Source organism: Protobothrops mucrosquamatus, unplaced genomic scaffold (assembly GCF_001527695.2).
Source record: "Protobothrops mucrosquamatus isolate PMUCROS unplaced genomic scaffold, P.Mucros_1.0 scaffold607, whole genome shotgun sequence".
NCBI classification, from domain to species: Eukaryota; Metazoa; Chordata; class Lepidosauria; order Squamata; family Viperidae; genus Protobothrops; species Protobothrops mucrosquamatus.
In genome coordinates this window covers 90,093-108,727 of record NW_015386905.1, presented here as the reverse complement: position 1 = coordinate 108,727, position 18,635 = coordinate 90,093, and the positions used below count along the sequence as shown (strand labels likewise).

Below are 18,635 nucleotides of genomic sequence, written 5' to 3'. Positions count from 1 at the left end.
TTGTTGAAGTGAGTAATCGCGTGACCCTGTCCAATTTTACAACCTTTTTTGCTACATCCGTTAAGCAAATCCAGCTTTTCTCATTTGCTTGTTGGAAGCCAGTTGGGAAGGTTGCAAATGGCAATCCCATGACCCTGGGTGCTGCAGCTTTCATAAATGCATGCTAATTGCCAAGCATCCAACTTGCGATCATATGACTACAGGGATGCTGCAGTGGTCATAAGTGTGAGGGCCTGTTGTAAGTCATTCTTTTCAATGCCACTGTGACATTGAAAGGTCACTAAACAAATGGCCACAAATCAAGGACTACCTATAGGGAGTAATTCTACAGTATCCAGTTTCTCCAACTGAAAGTCTGACAAGTATTCCCTGCAAGTTGCAGCTTGCAGTTCATTTTCAAAGCAGTCTAATAATATGGCAATCAGGGCTTCCTGATGTAAGGATGACCACAACTGGCACATCAGCCACAAGTAGACACAAAGACTTCTCTGGCTACAGCTTCCACTGCCCACGAAGATCCCCAGTTCATAAATCAGTGCTTTCAGGGGAAGCATGACTCCCATCAAGATTGCCCACGTGGGAGATGTTTCCAGATAGATCAGCTACTTTTGCAGAAACAGCAACTCTACTTGGTAGGTTATATTCCCTCTCTCCCCCCCCCCCCCCATTCAGTCCCAGGATATAAGTAAATGAATTAGAAATAAATGTGACAGAGCTGTCTTCCTTAGTGGAGTAGTATGAAAGCAGGGGAAGTTTTCAGTAAGAATTTGGATGGAGCCCAAATATATCCATTATGGTGATTTGTTTCCTTAGGTGTTACGCTATTTATCTGAAGATGTTGCAAGCAGATACAGAAGTTAAAACCAAGCCACATGCTGGTTTAGCTGACTGTGTCTCTCCAGGAGGTCCTTGTTCAGGAATTCTGTGTTTTGGATGGAATTAGTTGCTGTCAAGCAGAAGAACTCAGAAATGTCATTGTTACTGAAGAATCTGTTAATGATAGAAGAATTTTCTGTTCCCATTTGTCTTTTTTTTTTTTTAATCCCCTCTGAAAAAGCAGCATGTGCATGTAGCTGATTCAGCTTCAAGAGAATTAACATGTGCAGAAGCAATTCTGTGGAAAGGAATGTAGATATTTAAATATTTTATCCCTTTTGCCCTTTTTCTACTCTCTTCCTTCCTCCTCATTTTCTTGCCATTCTTTATTATCACTGGGCAGATCTGGGATGGGAAAGCAACACCACAAGGTTTGTATTGCCCTTCATGATGTCCTTGGCATTATTCACATGTTCTGCATTAGAGCTGGATTGAATTAATGTGACATGATATTTCTTGAATGTCCATCCATCCCCTCATTCTAGCAATAATATGGAAGATATTCTTCGTGATAGACTTTCTGGTCTTCCAATGATGTACCCATCAGCAGTGTAACTGAATCCATCCAGTTGGTGCCTAAAAGAGAGGAGCAGGAAATGCAGTGTTTTCATGCAGTAGTCATCACAGAGAGATTTGCATGTAGCTGGCTGCGGCATCCCATTGGAAGAAAATACAAGAAACTATTGTCTTAGTTTCTTTCTCTGGCAAAACAAGTACTAGATAGATGAGGGATATTAAAACTATTCTCAGAGCATATAAGAATTCCTTGGAAACTAGTCTAGTTTACTTTTTGTAATATTATGGCTGTAGACCACTCAAAACACAATCTTATGGTACATCCAATACTTATAAGTTACTCTTGTTTATGACAGGATAATAGTTGAACTCCATCCCTGTGGAAATTTCCTGGCTCCTTGCTTTCAGTTTTTTAAAGTATAGTAGTAAGTTGGCTTACCAACTTGTTAATAAAGTTGGAAAAAGCAAAGTCATAATTGAAAAGTGGAAAATAATGCCATTCAAATTCAGTAACAGAGAATCAACAGACAGTTGATTTGTTACTCATAACAAATGAGTGTGTTGTATCTTTACTCAAAATTAAGGGAAACTAAAATCTAGAAAAATAATGTAATTAGAAGTCTGACATTAAAAATGCATTGGACAATCTTAAATAAAACTAAATAATAATAATAATAATAATAATAATAATAATAATAATAATAATAATAATAATAATAAAGTTGGAAGGGACCTTGGAGGTAATCTTGTCCAACCCCCTGCTCAGGCAGGAAACCCTATACCATTTCGGACAAATGGCTGTCCAACCTCTTCTTAAAAACTTCCAGTGTTGGAGCATTCACCGCTTCTGGAGGCAAGTTGTTCCACTGGTTAATTGTTCTAAACTGTCAGGAAGTTTCTCCTTAGTTCTAGGTTGCTTCTCTCCTTGACTAGTTTCCACCCGTTGCTCCTTGTCCTGCCTTCAGGCGCCTTGGAAAATAGCTTCAGTCCCTCTTCTTTGTGGCAGCCCCTGAGATATTGGAATACTGCTATCATGTCCCCCCTCGTCCTTCTCTTTGTTAAACTAGATATACCTAATTCCAGCAGCCGTTCCTTATATGCTTTAGCTTCCAGTCCCCTAATCATCTTTGTTGCTCTTCTCTCTACTCTTTCTAGAGTCTCAACATCTTTTTTACATCGCGGTGACCAAAACTGGATGCAGTATTCCAAGTGTGGCCTTACCAAGGCATTGTAAAGTGGTATTAATACTTCACGTGATCTTGATTCTATCCCTCTGTTAATGCAGCCCAGCACTGTGTTGGCCTTTTTGTTGATCCCAAACAATTAAAGCTGTAAAAACTTTTTAATAGTGACATTTTAGGTCCAATATTAAAAATATTTACACTAATCTTATTCTGATTTTAAAGATGTAGTAGTTGCTTTCTAATGCTTTATCCCTTCATCTTTTATAACTCATCTTGCAAATCTGTTGTCTAAGGATTCTAAGATTCAGTCTCCAAAATAATAATATCCTGAAGATCTTGCCATAATAGACTTCTGTGCAGGATCTTGCAAACCTAGACTTCTGTGCAGGATTGTTCAGGATTTCCTTGGCAATTGCCTTTAGGCAGGAAAAGCTTCTGGATAGCAGACACTTTGAAAACTATTGAGACATGTTTGATTAAAGCAGTCAAAAGGGATAAAAAGCTGTTCTTGAAAGCTCTTGTGAAGCACTTGGCAATTTGAACATGAGCTCATGGGGCAACAAAAGGTCTCTTAGGGAGAGTGGCTTAGAGCTGATTGTAGCATGTAAGGCTGGATGTACAAATCTACCTTGTCACTTAGTTACATTTACTTAACAAAGAGTTGCATGGGGAATGAAACAATATCTTGGGTTTTAAACCTCTTGACTCAGTATATCTTTTGCATTGCTTTTCGTGTATAATTCTGCCTATTCCACAATGCTTTTTCTAGACCAGTGTTTCTCAATTTCAGCAGCTTTAAGATGTGTACACTTCAACTCCCAGAGTTCCCTCAACACAATGGATGGCTTGGGAATTCTGGGGAATGAAGTGCACACATAGCAAGAGCACTTAGACTTATATACCATTTCATAGTGCTTCACAGCCCTCTCTAAGTGGTTTACCAGAGTCAGCAAATTGCCTCCAATAAATTGCCCCTCACATTTTACTGACCTTGGAAAGATGAAAGACCAAGTCAACCTTGAGCCAGTCAAGATTGAACTACTGGTGGTCAGCAGAGTTAGCCTGCAATACTTCATTCTAACCACTGCACCACCATGGCTCTCTGCTGTGCCACCATGGCCACATGTTGAAACCACTGCACCATCACGGCTCTCTGCTGTGCCGCCACGGCCACATGTTAAAGTTGCTGAGATTGAAGAACACTGCTCTAGACTACTTACAGATATTTTCAAGCCCCCTTACTGCCTGGCTTTCCATTGAGAATGACATAGTTGCAATCAAAAGCAGAACAGCTTAAACTCGATTTGAGGCAGGTTCGCTAAAATCATGGTGAAATCATTGTCAGTACTGATATTGGCAGAGCTATTAAATCCATAGTGTATATCAAGTTGATGGTGTAATGACTTTTTTTGGCAGTATAATTTTTCAGGTTTCTAGTTGTAAAGCTCAAAATGACTGTAAATGTATATTTTGTGTACTACGACTACCAAATTGAAAGTGTGGTTGAGCTGAAAACCTTGGTCTCCCTATTCCAGTGTTGTCACCATATCATTCTTTCTGTCACTGTCCGAAGCCTAAATAGTTAATTAAAATACATCTTGAAGGAAAAACCTGCATGGCCCTACCTTAAACAGGTTCAGATTTACCAGCTTTCTTTTAGTCTGCAGGAGAATATTTTTGCCCTGTCTCTTAGCCGAGACTCAGAGAAAATGGATGCATTCAGAAGCAGCCAGAAAAGAACCAACTTGGAGCCTCCATGAAGGAATTAATTAGCAGGCTGTGCTAACTGATTCCAAATAAATCCTGACATACTGATTTAGGATTATTTGAAAAATAAACATTGTTTTCCTTCTACTTGTCTTCCAATCATGTCTGAATGCCAGGTTCTTCTCTTTCTATTCCTGCTGGGTGCCCAGAACACTCATCAATGGCAAGGAACAGAAAACTTCTGATGCCAATTTAGACATCCTGTCAAAGACCTTGAGGTTGGAAAAGATATAGACGAGCTTTCTCTCAGCACTTCCAGATTCAATCCTTACAAAATCCTGGCTGGCATTCTGAATATTTGTTCTTAATCCTCTTCCAAGCTGGAGATCTTGGATTTAATTATGCAGCCATTGCTAAATACATGTGATAATGCTGAATATGCTGATGCTCTTCAGCCCCTCTGCCCAATTCAGGATGATCTTCTAAAATGCGCTCACGTGTAAATGTGGTTTTCTCAGGTCAGAATTAATAACTCTTAAGTTAATTCTGATACAGGTTACAGAGCAAATGTCAAGTAATAGATTATGACAGTTACCTAAATGTCATCTGGCAACATTCCTTGCCTTACAACTGGGAAGTGAGAAAGCTAAGTCTGCTTTTCTTTTCTTTTCTTTTCTTTTTTTTAGTATTTTAAAATTCTTTAGCTCCAAATACTTGCCCAGATTCCAGACATTTTTTCTAACTTTGGCATTTTAAAGAATGTATGATTGTTTGTGTGTATATTCATACAAACAACATAAAATGCAAGTCCCTTTTTAATGTACTTGAGAGTATCTGAGGAAATGGATCATCACGTAAGACCTATATGTATAGAAGGGTTTCTGCAGCAAGCAAGTAAGCATGGGGTTTAATTGCTCTGAATTATTTGAACGAAATAATAGCAGTGCTTGGCTGTGAAAGTTGGACCATAAGAAAGGCTGAGCGCAAAAGAATTGAGGCCTTTGAACTATGGTGCTGGAGAAGAGTCCTGCGAGTCCCCTGGACTGCAAGGCAATCAAACCGGTCAGTCCTAGAGGAGATCAACCCTGACTGCTCTTTAGAAGACCAGATCCTGAAGTTGAAACTCAAGTACTTTGGCCACCTAATGAGAAGGAAGGACTCACTGGAGGAGAGCCTAATTTTGGGAAAGATTGAGGGCAATAGAAGAAGGGGACGACAGAGAATGAGGTGGCTGGATGGAGTCACTGAAGTAGTAGACGTGAGCTTAAATGGACTCCAGAAGATGGTAGAGGACAGGAAGGCCTGGAGGAACATTGTCCATGGGGTCGCGATGGGTCGGACACGACTTCGCAACTAACAACAACAACAACAAATAGTGCTATTCTTTGAGGGACTGGCCTTCCCTACCAGGAAGGGGTTTTGTATTCTTATTTATTTATTTATGCCATACTGACATTTTTAAAATCCTTTTAGGAATTAGGATGGAGAAATTGTCTTTTTTTCTTTTAAAAAATAGCAAATTTGTTTTTCTCTTTTGGGGCAGGTGGCTGTAAAGAACAACATTGATGTTTTTTACTTCAGCTGTCTTATTCCCCTCAATGTGCTTTTCGTAGAAGATGGCAAAATGGGTAAGTGGTATATCTGGTTACTAATAGGCCCTGAAGGAATTAAAGGGAGGAATAGGATAGGACAGGGAGGAATGGAAGAACAGTCACTCTCCTAGTAAAGGACAAACAATAAATGAAGTAATGAAGTAATACAGCATTTGCTATGTGGACCTACAGAGTCCAAACTGGTTTTCCCCAATCAAGGAAATATGGCCTTCATCTCCCAAAATTCCTCCATCAATATGGCCACTGACCATTGAAGTCCTACGCTGCTTGTCCACAATGAGAATGTTGATTTCTGAATGCTATTTCACCATATACTTTTTAAATTACTCTTTAAAATTGTTTCAATACATACTCCAAATCAGTCTGCCCTTTTACTCCTACAATAATTGGGCTAAGTGGAGGCAGGATATTTGGATCTGAAAAACTTTATTTTCACTCCTGCCCAATTTTGGCTAGGATGAGAGCAATCTCTTCTCCCAGGTCCCATCTTCAGATTATAATTCATCAGGGGAAGACACGGAGGACTTCATTTATATTATATACATTTTCATGGCCGCTCAATTGACCTGCGACTCCTGATGGCTAGGAATCCATAAAAAACAGAACAAATGTTAAAAATAAATTATGGATTTGTTTATTTGTATCCTGCCTTTATTATTTTTACAAATAAGATGGCAAATATATCCAACACACCTTCCTCCTCCTATTGTCCCCACAACAACAACCCTGTGAGATGAGTTGGGTTGAGAAACGGTGACTGGTCCAGCTGGCTTTCATGTCTAAAGCGGGATTAGAACTCAATTTCATGCTTTGTGGTCTGGTGCCTTAATCACTAGACCAAACAGGCTCTCATTAAGCTAAAAAAAAACCAATATCTCTGGATGAAAGCCAAATAACAATGACATACAGGAAGTCCTCAACTTAGCAATTGTTCAAAGTTACTATAGATTTCTCCCCCCCCCCCCCCCGCAAAGCTAATTACAACCCAGTTTCAAAATTATAGCTGCTGCAGCACAAGTACAACATTTGGGTATATTCACCCTATGACCAGCCATATCACATCCCATCAGGTCCCCACAGGCCTTTTCCACTCTATACTCTCCTCCCAAAGCCCTACCCCTGTCATCACTCACTTTCCTTTTGTAGATCTCTGGAACTCCAGAGCTTGTGTTGGAGAAAGGAAGCAAGCCACTTCATTCCTCAACTGCATGGTGCCATCTCATGAATTGTGGCCACTTCAAAAATGGCCCTCTGAAGGGATACTGAGGGGTGGAACAGTCTGTTCCCCTTCCCCAATGCAATCTCTGGAGATCTACAAAAGATATGCTGGAAGAGAGTGCTCTTGTTAATATTTGGGATGCTGCATAAATCTTCATTTAGCCCTAAAAGTGTGTGTATGTGGGGGATGGAGTCTCAAACAACTGTAGAAATATGGAAAACTCAGTTTTATAGTTTCTAATCCTGTAGAACGCCAAGTTTTCCTCGCAACATGGAAAGACATCCCAAATGAAAATGAACTTCAGTTCCAAATTAAAGAATGTCATCTGAATGCTGGTAAGTTGAATTTTTTCCCCTCAAAAATATCTCTATAGCTTTGCCTAAAACTGCCAGTTTTGATTTTTAACTCATGATTTGGCATGAAAATAGCTGCTCTTTGGGTTTGGTGTAGCACTTCCTATGTCTCATGTTCAACATGACTTTTATGTCACATTGTGCCCCATGGATATGGATTGATTCCAGTGGGAGTTTCCTAGTGATTTGGGAGGGGGGGGTTGGGGGCAGTTCCTTTGGTTCTCTGGTTGACCACTGGCAACAATAGGTGATCCAAGCTCCTGACAAGATCATGCTCAACCAGACTTTTTTTGTTCCTCAATCATGGGTAGCTCCTCAAGAGGTGCAGCTCTAGAAGTTATACCTAAAGAGCAGGTAGAGAAAGATGATTAAAAAAATGATACAAATTCAAGTTTGAACCTATATCATATCAGTAAGGCAGGTGAGTATATATAATAATAATAATAAAATTTCTTCTCCCTTAATTGCGTTATTGGGATGCAATCCAGCAGCCTATTTAGGATTGAAAACTTCCTGTTGGAGATAGTTGAGTAGGAAGATCTCCTGCTGGGCTGTGATTATTGTGCACAACACTTTCATAAAGTCCCTCAGATTTGTCAGAGCCTTGAAGTCTAATGTAATGATTAGAATGTTATCTTGTGTCATTAACTGAGTTTCTTTTTGGCCTGTGGATTCCAATTGGTGGATAGAGTTAATATAACTTTTGCCACCTGTGCTATGAGTCCATGTCTCTCCTGGTTCTTTAGGAGGCAGGGGAATGTGTCAAGGTTGCAGCCTTGAAAGAGGCTGTGATACTCCTACTCCTCAAGAGGCCTTCCTTGTATTCAGCCATATTGGACAACTGTAAACCTGTCAGCCTTTCCCTGGAAAGTCAGCTGCAAAGGACTCTAGGGAAAATGCATTATCTGAATCATTTCAGGCCATGGGCATGTGACTGAAATGGCATTGGTTACACTGGTAAATGACTTGTTGGAACCTGAGTGGGGGAAAGCATCTTTTCCTGTCCTATTACACTTCTCAGTGGCTTTCAATATTATTGATTATGATATCCTACTGGACCACTTGCTTGGGTTGAAGATGGAGGTAGTTTTGCAATGGCTCAATTGGTTCAGTTCAGTGGCCACACATCTGATGTGTCACAGAGTTCAGGTTTTCACCCCTATTATTTATGATCTGGGAGAGATCATACTTCTGTTCAGGATGCAGTAACATCAATGTGTTCAATTGTACATTAACCACCCCATGCTGGTTCAGTGATGCGGTGCTGGTCTTGTCTCGGTGTCAGGAGAATGAGAGAGTCTGGATGGGAAATAATAAACTGAAGTTAAATATTAGCAAGATGGAATCACTCTTGATCCGTGATGATTCCTCTTGTCTCTCAAAAGGAAGACCACCCCTGGGAGACCAGATTTGAGACTTGGATAATATCCTAGGTAGGGGTAGAATGAGTAAGTGAAGGTAGTGTCCAGGAGGACCTTCACCTAGTTTCTTCATCAACTGCACTCTTATCTAGGCCATAATGATCTTATTACAGTAATACATGTCCCCATTGCTACCTGTCTAAACTGCAATGTATTCTAAAATAGTGAGAAACTGCAATAAGTGCAAAATGCATCTGATCATAGACTGACACATTGTAGCTGTCAGAATGTATAACATCAGTGTTGCCTGTCCTACATTGTCTTTATGTAGGTTTTGATGTGCAATTCAAACTGATGATTTTGATCGATATCTCTTGGCATGTAGTTGCTTATTGGACCACCTGTTTCAACCAGAATTAGCTCACCTGATCAGAAGTTCCCAGAAAAGCTGTTAATTGTTCCCTACTTCCATGAAATGAGGGGAGCTGGGGACAGGAATGGCTGTTGTATTGTTGCAGCACCAGCCCTGTGGAATGATTTCTGTTCACACTGAGCCTCTGTGATCTCTATTCTCTACCACTAAGCCACCCTGGGTTTGAGTGGGAGGGGGAGGGCAGAGAAAGGCATGCAGTGGAGACACAACTTGTGAGAGGATGAGATAAGGGTTCAGGGATGTCAATACCACACTGATTCTTGGTGCCTACAAGCTTTCTGTCTCACCTGATTTCTTGTGTATATTTTAATTCTAAGATGTGCAAAATTGGGACGTTTGAAAGTAAGGCACTAACCTCCCACATCATCTCTATTTCCAAGTTTATTTTTGCTTTCTAAAACAGTTTCTGCAACCAGTGAGCTCCAAATAGTTTCTCAGAAAATAAAAATCGGAGCTATAGCACAGCACTTTATTTGTAAGTACGTCCACCTGATTAGACAAAAGGAGAAAGATAAGCAGAATGAGCAATATCTTCTGGAAATGGAAGGTTTTATGAGGTGGCAAGTGCTAGTTTCATAAATTAGGCTTTGCAACCAGTTATGTCCCTGTAGTGAAAATTTTGTGAATGAGATACCCCTCCCAGAAATCATTTTGCTAGAGCTACCCCAACATATTTTCAAAACGTCAAATGTGCTTGACCAGCCCCAAAAGCCACTAACATAAAGCACATATTAATAAAGGAACAAAGTTATTTTATCTATCAGAGTTTTGTGTAACAAAATGTAATTAAATTATGTTCTGTTGCTGACAGGAATGTTTGCCAGCCACTCAGTGTAGTCTGAGGCAATGAGTGGGTTTGGCCCTCATAAAGCATAATATATGTCTTATGTGAAAATAGGTGGTATTGTCAAGACGTTTTTAACCTTTAAAATAATCATACATCTGCAGCCATTTGGTGCCGATGATAGCTAACAGGTGAGAGTATGTCCCATACTGGGTAGGTTTTGATTTTTATTTTTTCTTCCTGAGTTTTTGTGCAATGTTTTGGTGGGTTCTTTTAATTATAAAAAGTCTTTTTAATAGTAGTTTTCAACTATTTTTGCTTTAAAATGACACCAATGGGGAGGGGGAAGGATATTAGGGGATTCAGAATCTGTACGCATCCAAGCAGCCTCCTATTGCCCACCTCTTCGTTACAAGTTCCTTTTTTTAGGAAATCATCAGCTGAACTTCTGTAGATTTTCTTGCCAACCTCATTGCTCCCAACAGAGACACATCAAGCTGGCAATATTGCTGCCTCTGTCTTTTTTGTGCAATCTTGGCAGCCCAATCTTCAGACACCAGCAAGTGGGGGAGCAGGAGGAAAAGGCAGCCCAGAAAACCTCTCTAATTGCTGTGAAAGCAAAACATCAGCTCAGGAGATGGGGGAAGCCAATCTAATGAAATAAAATCTTGTTTATTACACATGACCCATTTTTTCATGTTCTTCACAAATTGAGTGAGACTGGCAGATTCCCACACACGGTGTCACTTCCCCAATGATAGCTCGCTTTTGAAAAGCTTCGCTTCCCACCACCTTTTTTGTTATGGGAGAGAAAGTTCATTATCTGGGAATGTGGCTATGTACAGCCTTTGAAACACTGGAAAGTTTTCAATCACAGGATCCACAGTTGCTCTGCAACAAGATTGGAATGACCAAAACCTATTTAGTTAAATCAAGATTCAGATGAGGAACTGTGCAAATGCAGATTCTAGATCAGGGTTTTTCAAATGTGGCAACTTCAGATATGTGGACGTCTCAAGATTTTTCCCACATAAAAATGCATTGAATATGTTCCTTGCATTGATCTTTGTATCTGATTGTATGACTTCAAGGTAAAATCTTGCCCACTTATTTAATTGACTAATTTTTGAAGTTTAATCAATGTATTTGACATCAGTAATTCAGTAATTCATTCTATTGCACAGCCTGCATCTGAAAAATCCTGACTGATTGAATTACTACATTTATTCATATTATGTTTCCTATTATGTAGTCAGTTTGATTCCAAAGTTATGCGTTCAGTGGTGCTCAAGTATAGAATTTCAGTTCATGTAGCTTGAAGATGCTGGCAATAAATTATGCCCTACTTATCGTCCTCATGATTGTTTCTGTGAACTCAAAATTCATAGAATGGCTCCTCCATTTCTGTAATATAGGCTTTCCCATTTCCTGTTAACTCATCTGTATTTTCCACCATTGGATTTGTAATAAGATCATATGTGTGTGTGTGTATCTTAACCTTAGAACATAACAAAATAACAGTTATTTGAAACTTTGGCAATTTCAAGTTTTCCATAATTCATATGTCTCACAACCCCTGTTCCAACTGTTTATATTCTTGTAAAACAAGCATCTTCTCTTCAAACACTGATATGATCATAACCAGAGTCTGGCCACAGTTGTCAGTTCTGCTTTTGCAGAGCCATCTTCAGTTCACCATTCCTCTCCTGGAAGTCCTATTTATTTCATTTTAAATGCATGGTGAAAACAATTTAAAAGGGAAGCATAATATCACACATTAAAGCATACAATTATAAACATAAAATTCAAAACAAAATTGCAGTATTAATACACCTGGGCTTCATTATTTTACAGATCTACTTTTTCCCCCTAGTAACTAGAGGAATGCCTTTCAATATAGAATGCTCATTATTTGGTATTGTACCTACACATGTTTAATTGTTGCAACCATGTCCGTGCATTTTCTTAATTCCTTATACCTGCAGAGCACATCTGCCCTCAACCTCTGCTGTAGATTACTCTTAAGGTCACCCCTCCCCTTTGGCTTTTGTTGGCAAGGATGACTTTACCTGGAACTTATATTCCAATTTACATCAGTCTCTTGCATCAAGTCACTGAAGCTACTAAATCTGCCTGTAGCATTAAGGTAGTAATCCCCTGGTAGGAAATAAATCTATAGTACAGAGATTGTGCATTAATGTGCATGGTATTTTATATCTGGTATGATAATACTGTATCTATCCAACTATTGAACTAAACATTCCTTCTTTCCTTAGCATTGATCATACTCATTGTGCCAGAAATTGCCAGAAATTGGCCTGCCCTATTTGACAGAGTGCTATAGGCTGCTGTAATCTAAAATTTAGAATTGGGAAACCAATATTAGGAAGATGAGGAAAAGAGACGAAAAATATTAGTTCAGTTGATGATTCAGTTAGCTGAGCTTATTTTCAGCAGACGACAAGTATTTAATTAGCAACAATACTAATTTTATCCATAAGGCTCAGTAGCTATGTTTAGTTACTACATGCTGTGTTTCCACAGAATGTCTACTATAGCCTCAACTCAGTTGTATAATCTTTTTATAATTAAAAATATTTTTAGAGTAAGAAAAATCAATTTTATATAGTTATATACATATGGAAAGCTTTTCAGGATGGCAGAAAGTTTGACTTGGGCTCAATATGTCTCCAAAATCAAAGTAAGTCTATGCATTGATATTTGCTTCAATTACAAGGACGGAATCTGGTTTCTGTGGAATAAGATTCCATTTGTTTCTTAGCTTGCTATTGCAGTGTTGCCTATTTCCAACAGCCATTGCCCCCCTTCCCCTCCCCTCCCCCTTCCCCTCCCCATTCACAACACACATCACCAACACTTTCCTTGCCCCCTTTTCAAAATGTTCCAATGCCCAATTATCACTACAAAAGAAAAGCAGGCATGCCGTTTCTAAAGTAGGTGGTTCACACAGTCACAGGCTTGTGTCCGACTAAGCCAATGCACATTCTTGATGTTAAATTCCTTGTGTGCTTGGGGCTTGCCTTGTCTCCTAATCTGCTGCCACCCCCATCCTTAGTTGCAAGGTCACCCTCCTGCAGTGACTAAGTTCAGAGTGTCAGAAAAGCATAAGTGTAGCAATTAAGTCACTGATCACAAAGCCAGTGCCTTTCAAATGATAGCAAGGTGGGGGTGTTCCCTTGCACATGTCAGAATAATTCTGCTGAGTAGGAATTAGGGTAGTCAAGGCTCTGTTTAAGTGCTATCATAATGAGAGCTGCAAGGGGGATGGGATGGGTTTAGAGAAAGCTTTGTTATGGCTGTTCTTATTATGTTGTGTGGAAGGGGCTGAAAAAGATTGGCAGCACCCCTTGTGAGTGGGATAAACACAAATATCTGCAATGTACCTAGGCCTCCAGATATAATGTCCTAAACTGTATATGATTAATGCCTGTCAGGCCCCAAGAACCAAGAAAGACATGTAGAATTATTGTACTTTTGAACAGTTTCCTTTATTGTTCCTCATCATTAGACAGAATTTTTGCCAAACTAAGGCAACTAACGACTTGCATCACTAAAGATATACTCTGAGAATTGCTAGGGAGGAGACATCTTAACTCTCTTTCACCCAGCCAAACTATCTGAAGTTAGCTGTCTCTTTGTCCTCTGAAATTCAGCCCCTCCCTCATGGGAATCCAGACTACATTCACCACAAAGCCGGTTTGAAATAAGGGATAGGCTTGTTAAAATTTAATTACGCTACCAATTCATGTTCAGTGATCAAATTTAAGGGAAATTTGGGGCCCTCTCATACTATCTCTTCCCCAATGCTCTTTCATGGTCTTGCCAAGGTTGGACATCCCTGGTATAATGTTGTCAGAAGTAAGTCTTCATCCTGGTTCATCCAAGCCGGGAATATTATCATTATTATTATTATTAAATAAGCAACATGGTGACTGCTTTGGGAAGATGGTTACAGTTTATTGCAGAAGCAGAAAGATGGTTCTTCAGGAAAGAGCAGAGGAGAGAAGAAGAGACTGAGCACATGGCCAGTAGCATTTTATACCCTCTCTAGCTTTTTGTTTGGAAGTCTTCCTGTTCCTGTGGCATGAACTTTGAGGCTATTTCCTGTGTCGCGTATTCTGACCTGAGCCCAGGTGTGCCTCTCTGGTATTACTTGATGGTAATGGTTAGTCATATTATGTCCCAAAAGTCATCTGCTTCCCTGGGGATGGGGCTAATGACTCTTAAGAGATTCTTTGTCTTCTTGAGTTCCTGGCTCCAACCTTCCTGATGGTCTTACATCTGCATTTCTATAGGGCTGGTTCCTGCTTGGGGCAAAGAGATGATGCCAGGTTTGGTTTTTGGTTTTAAAAATCCTTTTTGAGGAAAAATATTTTTCTCCCTTTTTAATATTTCCTTCTCTGGGGCTCTGACTTCCCACAATGTATTAGCAGAACAATGGTTTTAAAAGATGTAAAATGAATTGTCCCAATTAGTCAGCCTAGGTTAGATCCATCTATCCAAGTCTTTTGCTCTAACAGCAGTTTACTTAAGTTCAGCATAATCCCCTGAAATGTATGCTCAATATACTCAACACAAGATAAATTTCTGTCTTCAGGCATCAGTCCAGATGCTTAACACTTCTTGAAAAAGAAAAAAGTTTTGGAGGGTGTTATTTCTGGAAGGACTGCCACTGCCAGGGTAAACTTTTGACTGCAGGTTTGTTTCCTCCTCCAACAGATAATCATAAAGGGAAGCTCTGATGGAATCCAAAGTATTTTTTAACAGTAACTGAGCTGTCTTGGGATAAACCAACAGCAAATGGGGAGGGGTGTTCCTTTCAAGTTCTGTGCCTCTCCAGGAACCTTTGCCAAATAATCTGCCCCATTTGGTGCTAAGGTTGTGCTGCAACTCTGCATAGGGGCCCATTTATAAAGGCAAGCCCGTCACATGTCCATGCCGGTCTACCTCACGTGTCAGGCACTGCCAGGCAATGTTGCCTAGCAACCTGGCTCATTCCCTGAGAAGCTGACATCAGCCTTGGCATGGGAGGACTGGGAAAGGGAGGAAAGGCTGGCTGACTGGCATTCTTTGAAGGAAAGTGAACGATCCTGTTCCCCAAAGGAGACCCTTACCAGTTTTTTTTAAAAAAGAATCAAACTAATTACTGTGTTAAATGCACAGTGTGGGGATAAGGAGGATACATCCCCTGCCCCAAAGAGCTTACAATTATTCTTAGGTCAATGTGCAGCCCACTTGGCTGGCTTCAGTCATGGTTCTTTTGTTAAAAAGATTTACTGTCCTCTCCCCCCACATCTATATCCATTGTTCCACAAAATCCAGCTCATTAACTCTCCTTCTGAAATCTTGCAGGCTTCTTAACTAGAGCCACTTCTAATCTCCATGCCATTTTAATATTAATTGCCACAAAAAAGGTACTTGTGCTCAAATTATCAAAGACTCTCTTGGACAGCCCTCCAGTATATATATCCTCCTCTGAAACAGCAGGTTTGATCATTGCAGAGGCAGCTATTTTGCTGGAAATTCTTGAGTCTGAAAAAAAAAAAACTGAAAATAAACGTAAAAGTTGAAGATGTTTTATGTCTGTTTGTGTGTATGTTAAAGTCCCTGAATATATTTATTTGTAATTCGGTATTCCTCATCCCCTCATACGGGATTGCTTTTCCTGAACTTTTGACCCAGTTTCCAGGGACAGTCAGCAGGATGCCTGGACATTTGGATTCTGAATCAAAATTTGTGTTTGGGCTCCAAGTTGTTTGTGAGCGTGGAAATTAACCCAAGTGTATTGGACTGTTTTGGAATCCTTCGGAATGCAAACCAGATCTTAGTTTATAAAATATGTGATTGAAAGTTTGGAGAATTAATTTTTGCAAGGACAGTATGCAAGTGATTACAGTTTTTTTTTTTATTTATTTATTTTGGTATCTCCAAGTCAGCTTTTTGACTTTCTAGGCTGTCCTTGCAGTTTTCCTGGCAAGATTTCAGAAATGGTTTGCCTTTGCCTTTTTCCTAGGGTTGAGAGAGTGACTGGCCCAAGGTCACCCAGCTGACTTTGAGCCTCAGGGAACTAGAACCCTCGGTCTCCCAGGGTCTAGCTTGCTGCCTTAACTGTACATAAGCTCTGCAGGGACTCGTCAGGCAATTGCCAAGAATCCAGACTGACTTAAGATAATGCACACACCCCAAAATTATAGAATATAATAGGCTTTTTTTGCCCCAGGATTCTCAAGGGGAAGTCATGTTTTCAAATCTCCATGGTGTTGAGCAGCTGTTAATTCTGCATGGAAAGGGGATGACTGTTCTGTACAGTGAATTTCTTGAGAAGAAAGTTGGGATAGAGACATAGGACACAATCCCTGGAAAAGATGAGTTGCCTGGGTGTCTCAGTTTCCACAGCAACCAAGAAAAAGGCAAAACAAGCCCATTGGATTGTGAATGCAGTTAAAGAGATCAAATGTTTATGTTTCCATATGTGTGAGGGGGAGGGGGGTGAGTCATGACCCCTTCAGCATGACCCCTTAACCAACCATTCTAGGATCTCAAATGGATCCAGCACTAATCTGATCCACTTAGAAGCTTCTTCTGAATTTTACCTTAGGAGAATACATAAAATGAAAGCGTTTGTTAAAAGGCATCTGTTGGCTTATGGATATATTCGCTGCATTTCCCAGCTTTGCTCTACATTAATGATACAGCATTTGGGGAGGGTACTGCGCAGTATGGAATCTTCTGGCAATTAAGGAAGAAGTATGAATGGAAAGGAAGCCCTGGAAAGTGAAGATGACAACTCTAGAAGGTCTTGACTCTAAGCTCCTCATAAGCAGGGACTTGTCTCTCTCCTCCACTTGTCTATTTTAATTACAGGTTCAAAAGCAGTACAGTACAAGTTAGGAGGAGGTAGGAGGACAAACCAGAGACCCACTTACTCAGTACCCTGATTCCCACAGAGGCTTTCAAATAGCAGGCACTGGCAACCTTCTCTTCACTGCTTTTGGCCCCTAACAGCTGATAAATATGCAGTGGCTGAATTAGTCTACCTGGATCCATGAATGTATACAGAGAGAAAAGGAATAAATATTAAAATGGCCGCTCATTTTTTGCCCTAAATCTGGGATAGTCTCCTCAGAACTGTTGGCTTATAGCTTTGTAACCTGAGTGGGTCTCTTCTTAAGAGATTGTCCCAGCCCAAATCCCCACCAGTTCATCTATCAGGCAGAGGGAGACAGAGGGTCAGAAACAGAATGGAAGCAAATTGTCAGATGGATTCTTACTCTTAATGTTGAATTGTGGGCCAGAATAATTGCTTGCTGTGCCAGCTTTCTCTTCTTGCCAATAGTGATAGCATTTTGTACTATTTTCTAGATTGTCTCCTGGTATGATCTCAGACAGGTGACATGCTTGGAAGGTTTCCAAAATCTAACGTGGCTTTCTTCCTTCTGTTAGATACGGTTTCCAGTAAGCTCCAGAACAACAACATATATACCATAGCCAAGAGAAATGTGGAAGGCCAGGACATGCTGTACCAGTCCCTGAAGCTTACCAATGGCATCTGGATACTGGCCGAACTACGCATTCAACCTGGCAATCCCAACTATACGGTAAGATCCTGCTGCTGAGGTAACAATGTGCTGGACCTTAGGATCTAGCCTTTCTTCTTTCTGTCTTAACTTGCTATTTCCTTGGGGAAACTGTTACTGAGCTGGTGCTCACAGCTTAAAAAGAAATACAAATAGTCCTCAATTTACGACCACAATTGAGCCCAAAATTTCAGTTGCTAAGTGAAACATTTGTTAAGTGAGTTTTGTCCCATTTTACAGTTTTTCTTGTCACAGTTGTTTAGGTGAATCACTGCTGTTGTTAAGTTCTTAAATGAATCTGGCTTCCCCACTGACTTTGGTTGTCAGAAAGTCACAAAAGATGATTACACAACTCTGGGACACTGCAACTGTCATAAATACGAGCCAGTTGCCAAGCGGCTGAATCTTGATCATGTAACCATGGGGATGTTGTGATGGTCATAAATGTAAAAAATGGTCATGTCACTTTTTTTCAGTGCCACTGTAACTTTGAACGATCACTAAATAAACTCTTGTATGTTGAGGACTACCTGTACTCCAAGTTTTCAAGAAGAAATTTAGTTAAATATCATAACTGCATTTCAAATGATCACTTCAGAAAATTTGGAGGACAGATGAGAATACTAAAGCTGTCACCTGATTAAAGAAAATGAATCATCTATTTAATCCACTGGCTGGCAAATTTTGGGCCTGTCTAGTGTGTATGTCTCCAACACTCATCTTTATTAGCAGGGTCACGTTGGCAATAATTGATTAGGCTTGGAATTCACTCCATCTGGCAGGCACCAAGTCCCTTTCCTCTCATTTATTCCATGAAATGATTGAACCCTTATATTTAAGAAAAAGATTGGCTGGTTTCACCCACAACCCTCAAACCAGGTTAATGAAGGGCAGTTATGCTGGCAGAACATGCTGTGATCAGATAAATATGCTATTTTATTGTTGAATGTGATGGTCTGATTTGGAATACATCAACCATGCAGTACACAGA

The 18,635-nt window shown here is 40.0% G+C and overlaps 1 protein-coding gene across 2 annotated transcripts in view; it reads left to right on the top strand.

Moving 5' to 3' along the window:
• AP2B1 (adaptor related protein complex 2 subunit beta 1) overlaps positions 1–18,635 on the top strand; it is a 64,123-nt gene that overhangs the window by 44,773 nt on the left and 715 nt on the right. For both annotated transcript variants that reach the window (XM_015817605.1, XM_015817606.1), the window contains 3 exons: positions 5,827–5,911; positions 7,364–7,450; positions 17,511–17,665. In XM_015817605.1, coding sequence (XP_015673091.1) covers positions 5,827–5,911; positions 7,364–7,450; positions 17,511–17,665 — 327 coding nt within the window. The remainder of the gene's footprint in view (positions 1–5,826; positions 5,912–7,363; positions 7,451–17,510; positions 17,666–18,635) is intronic.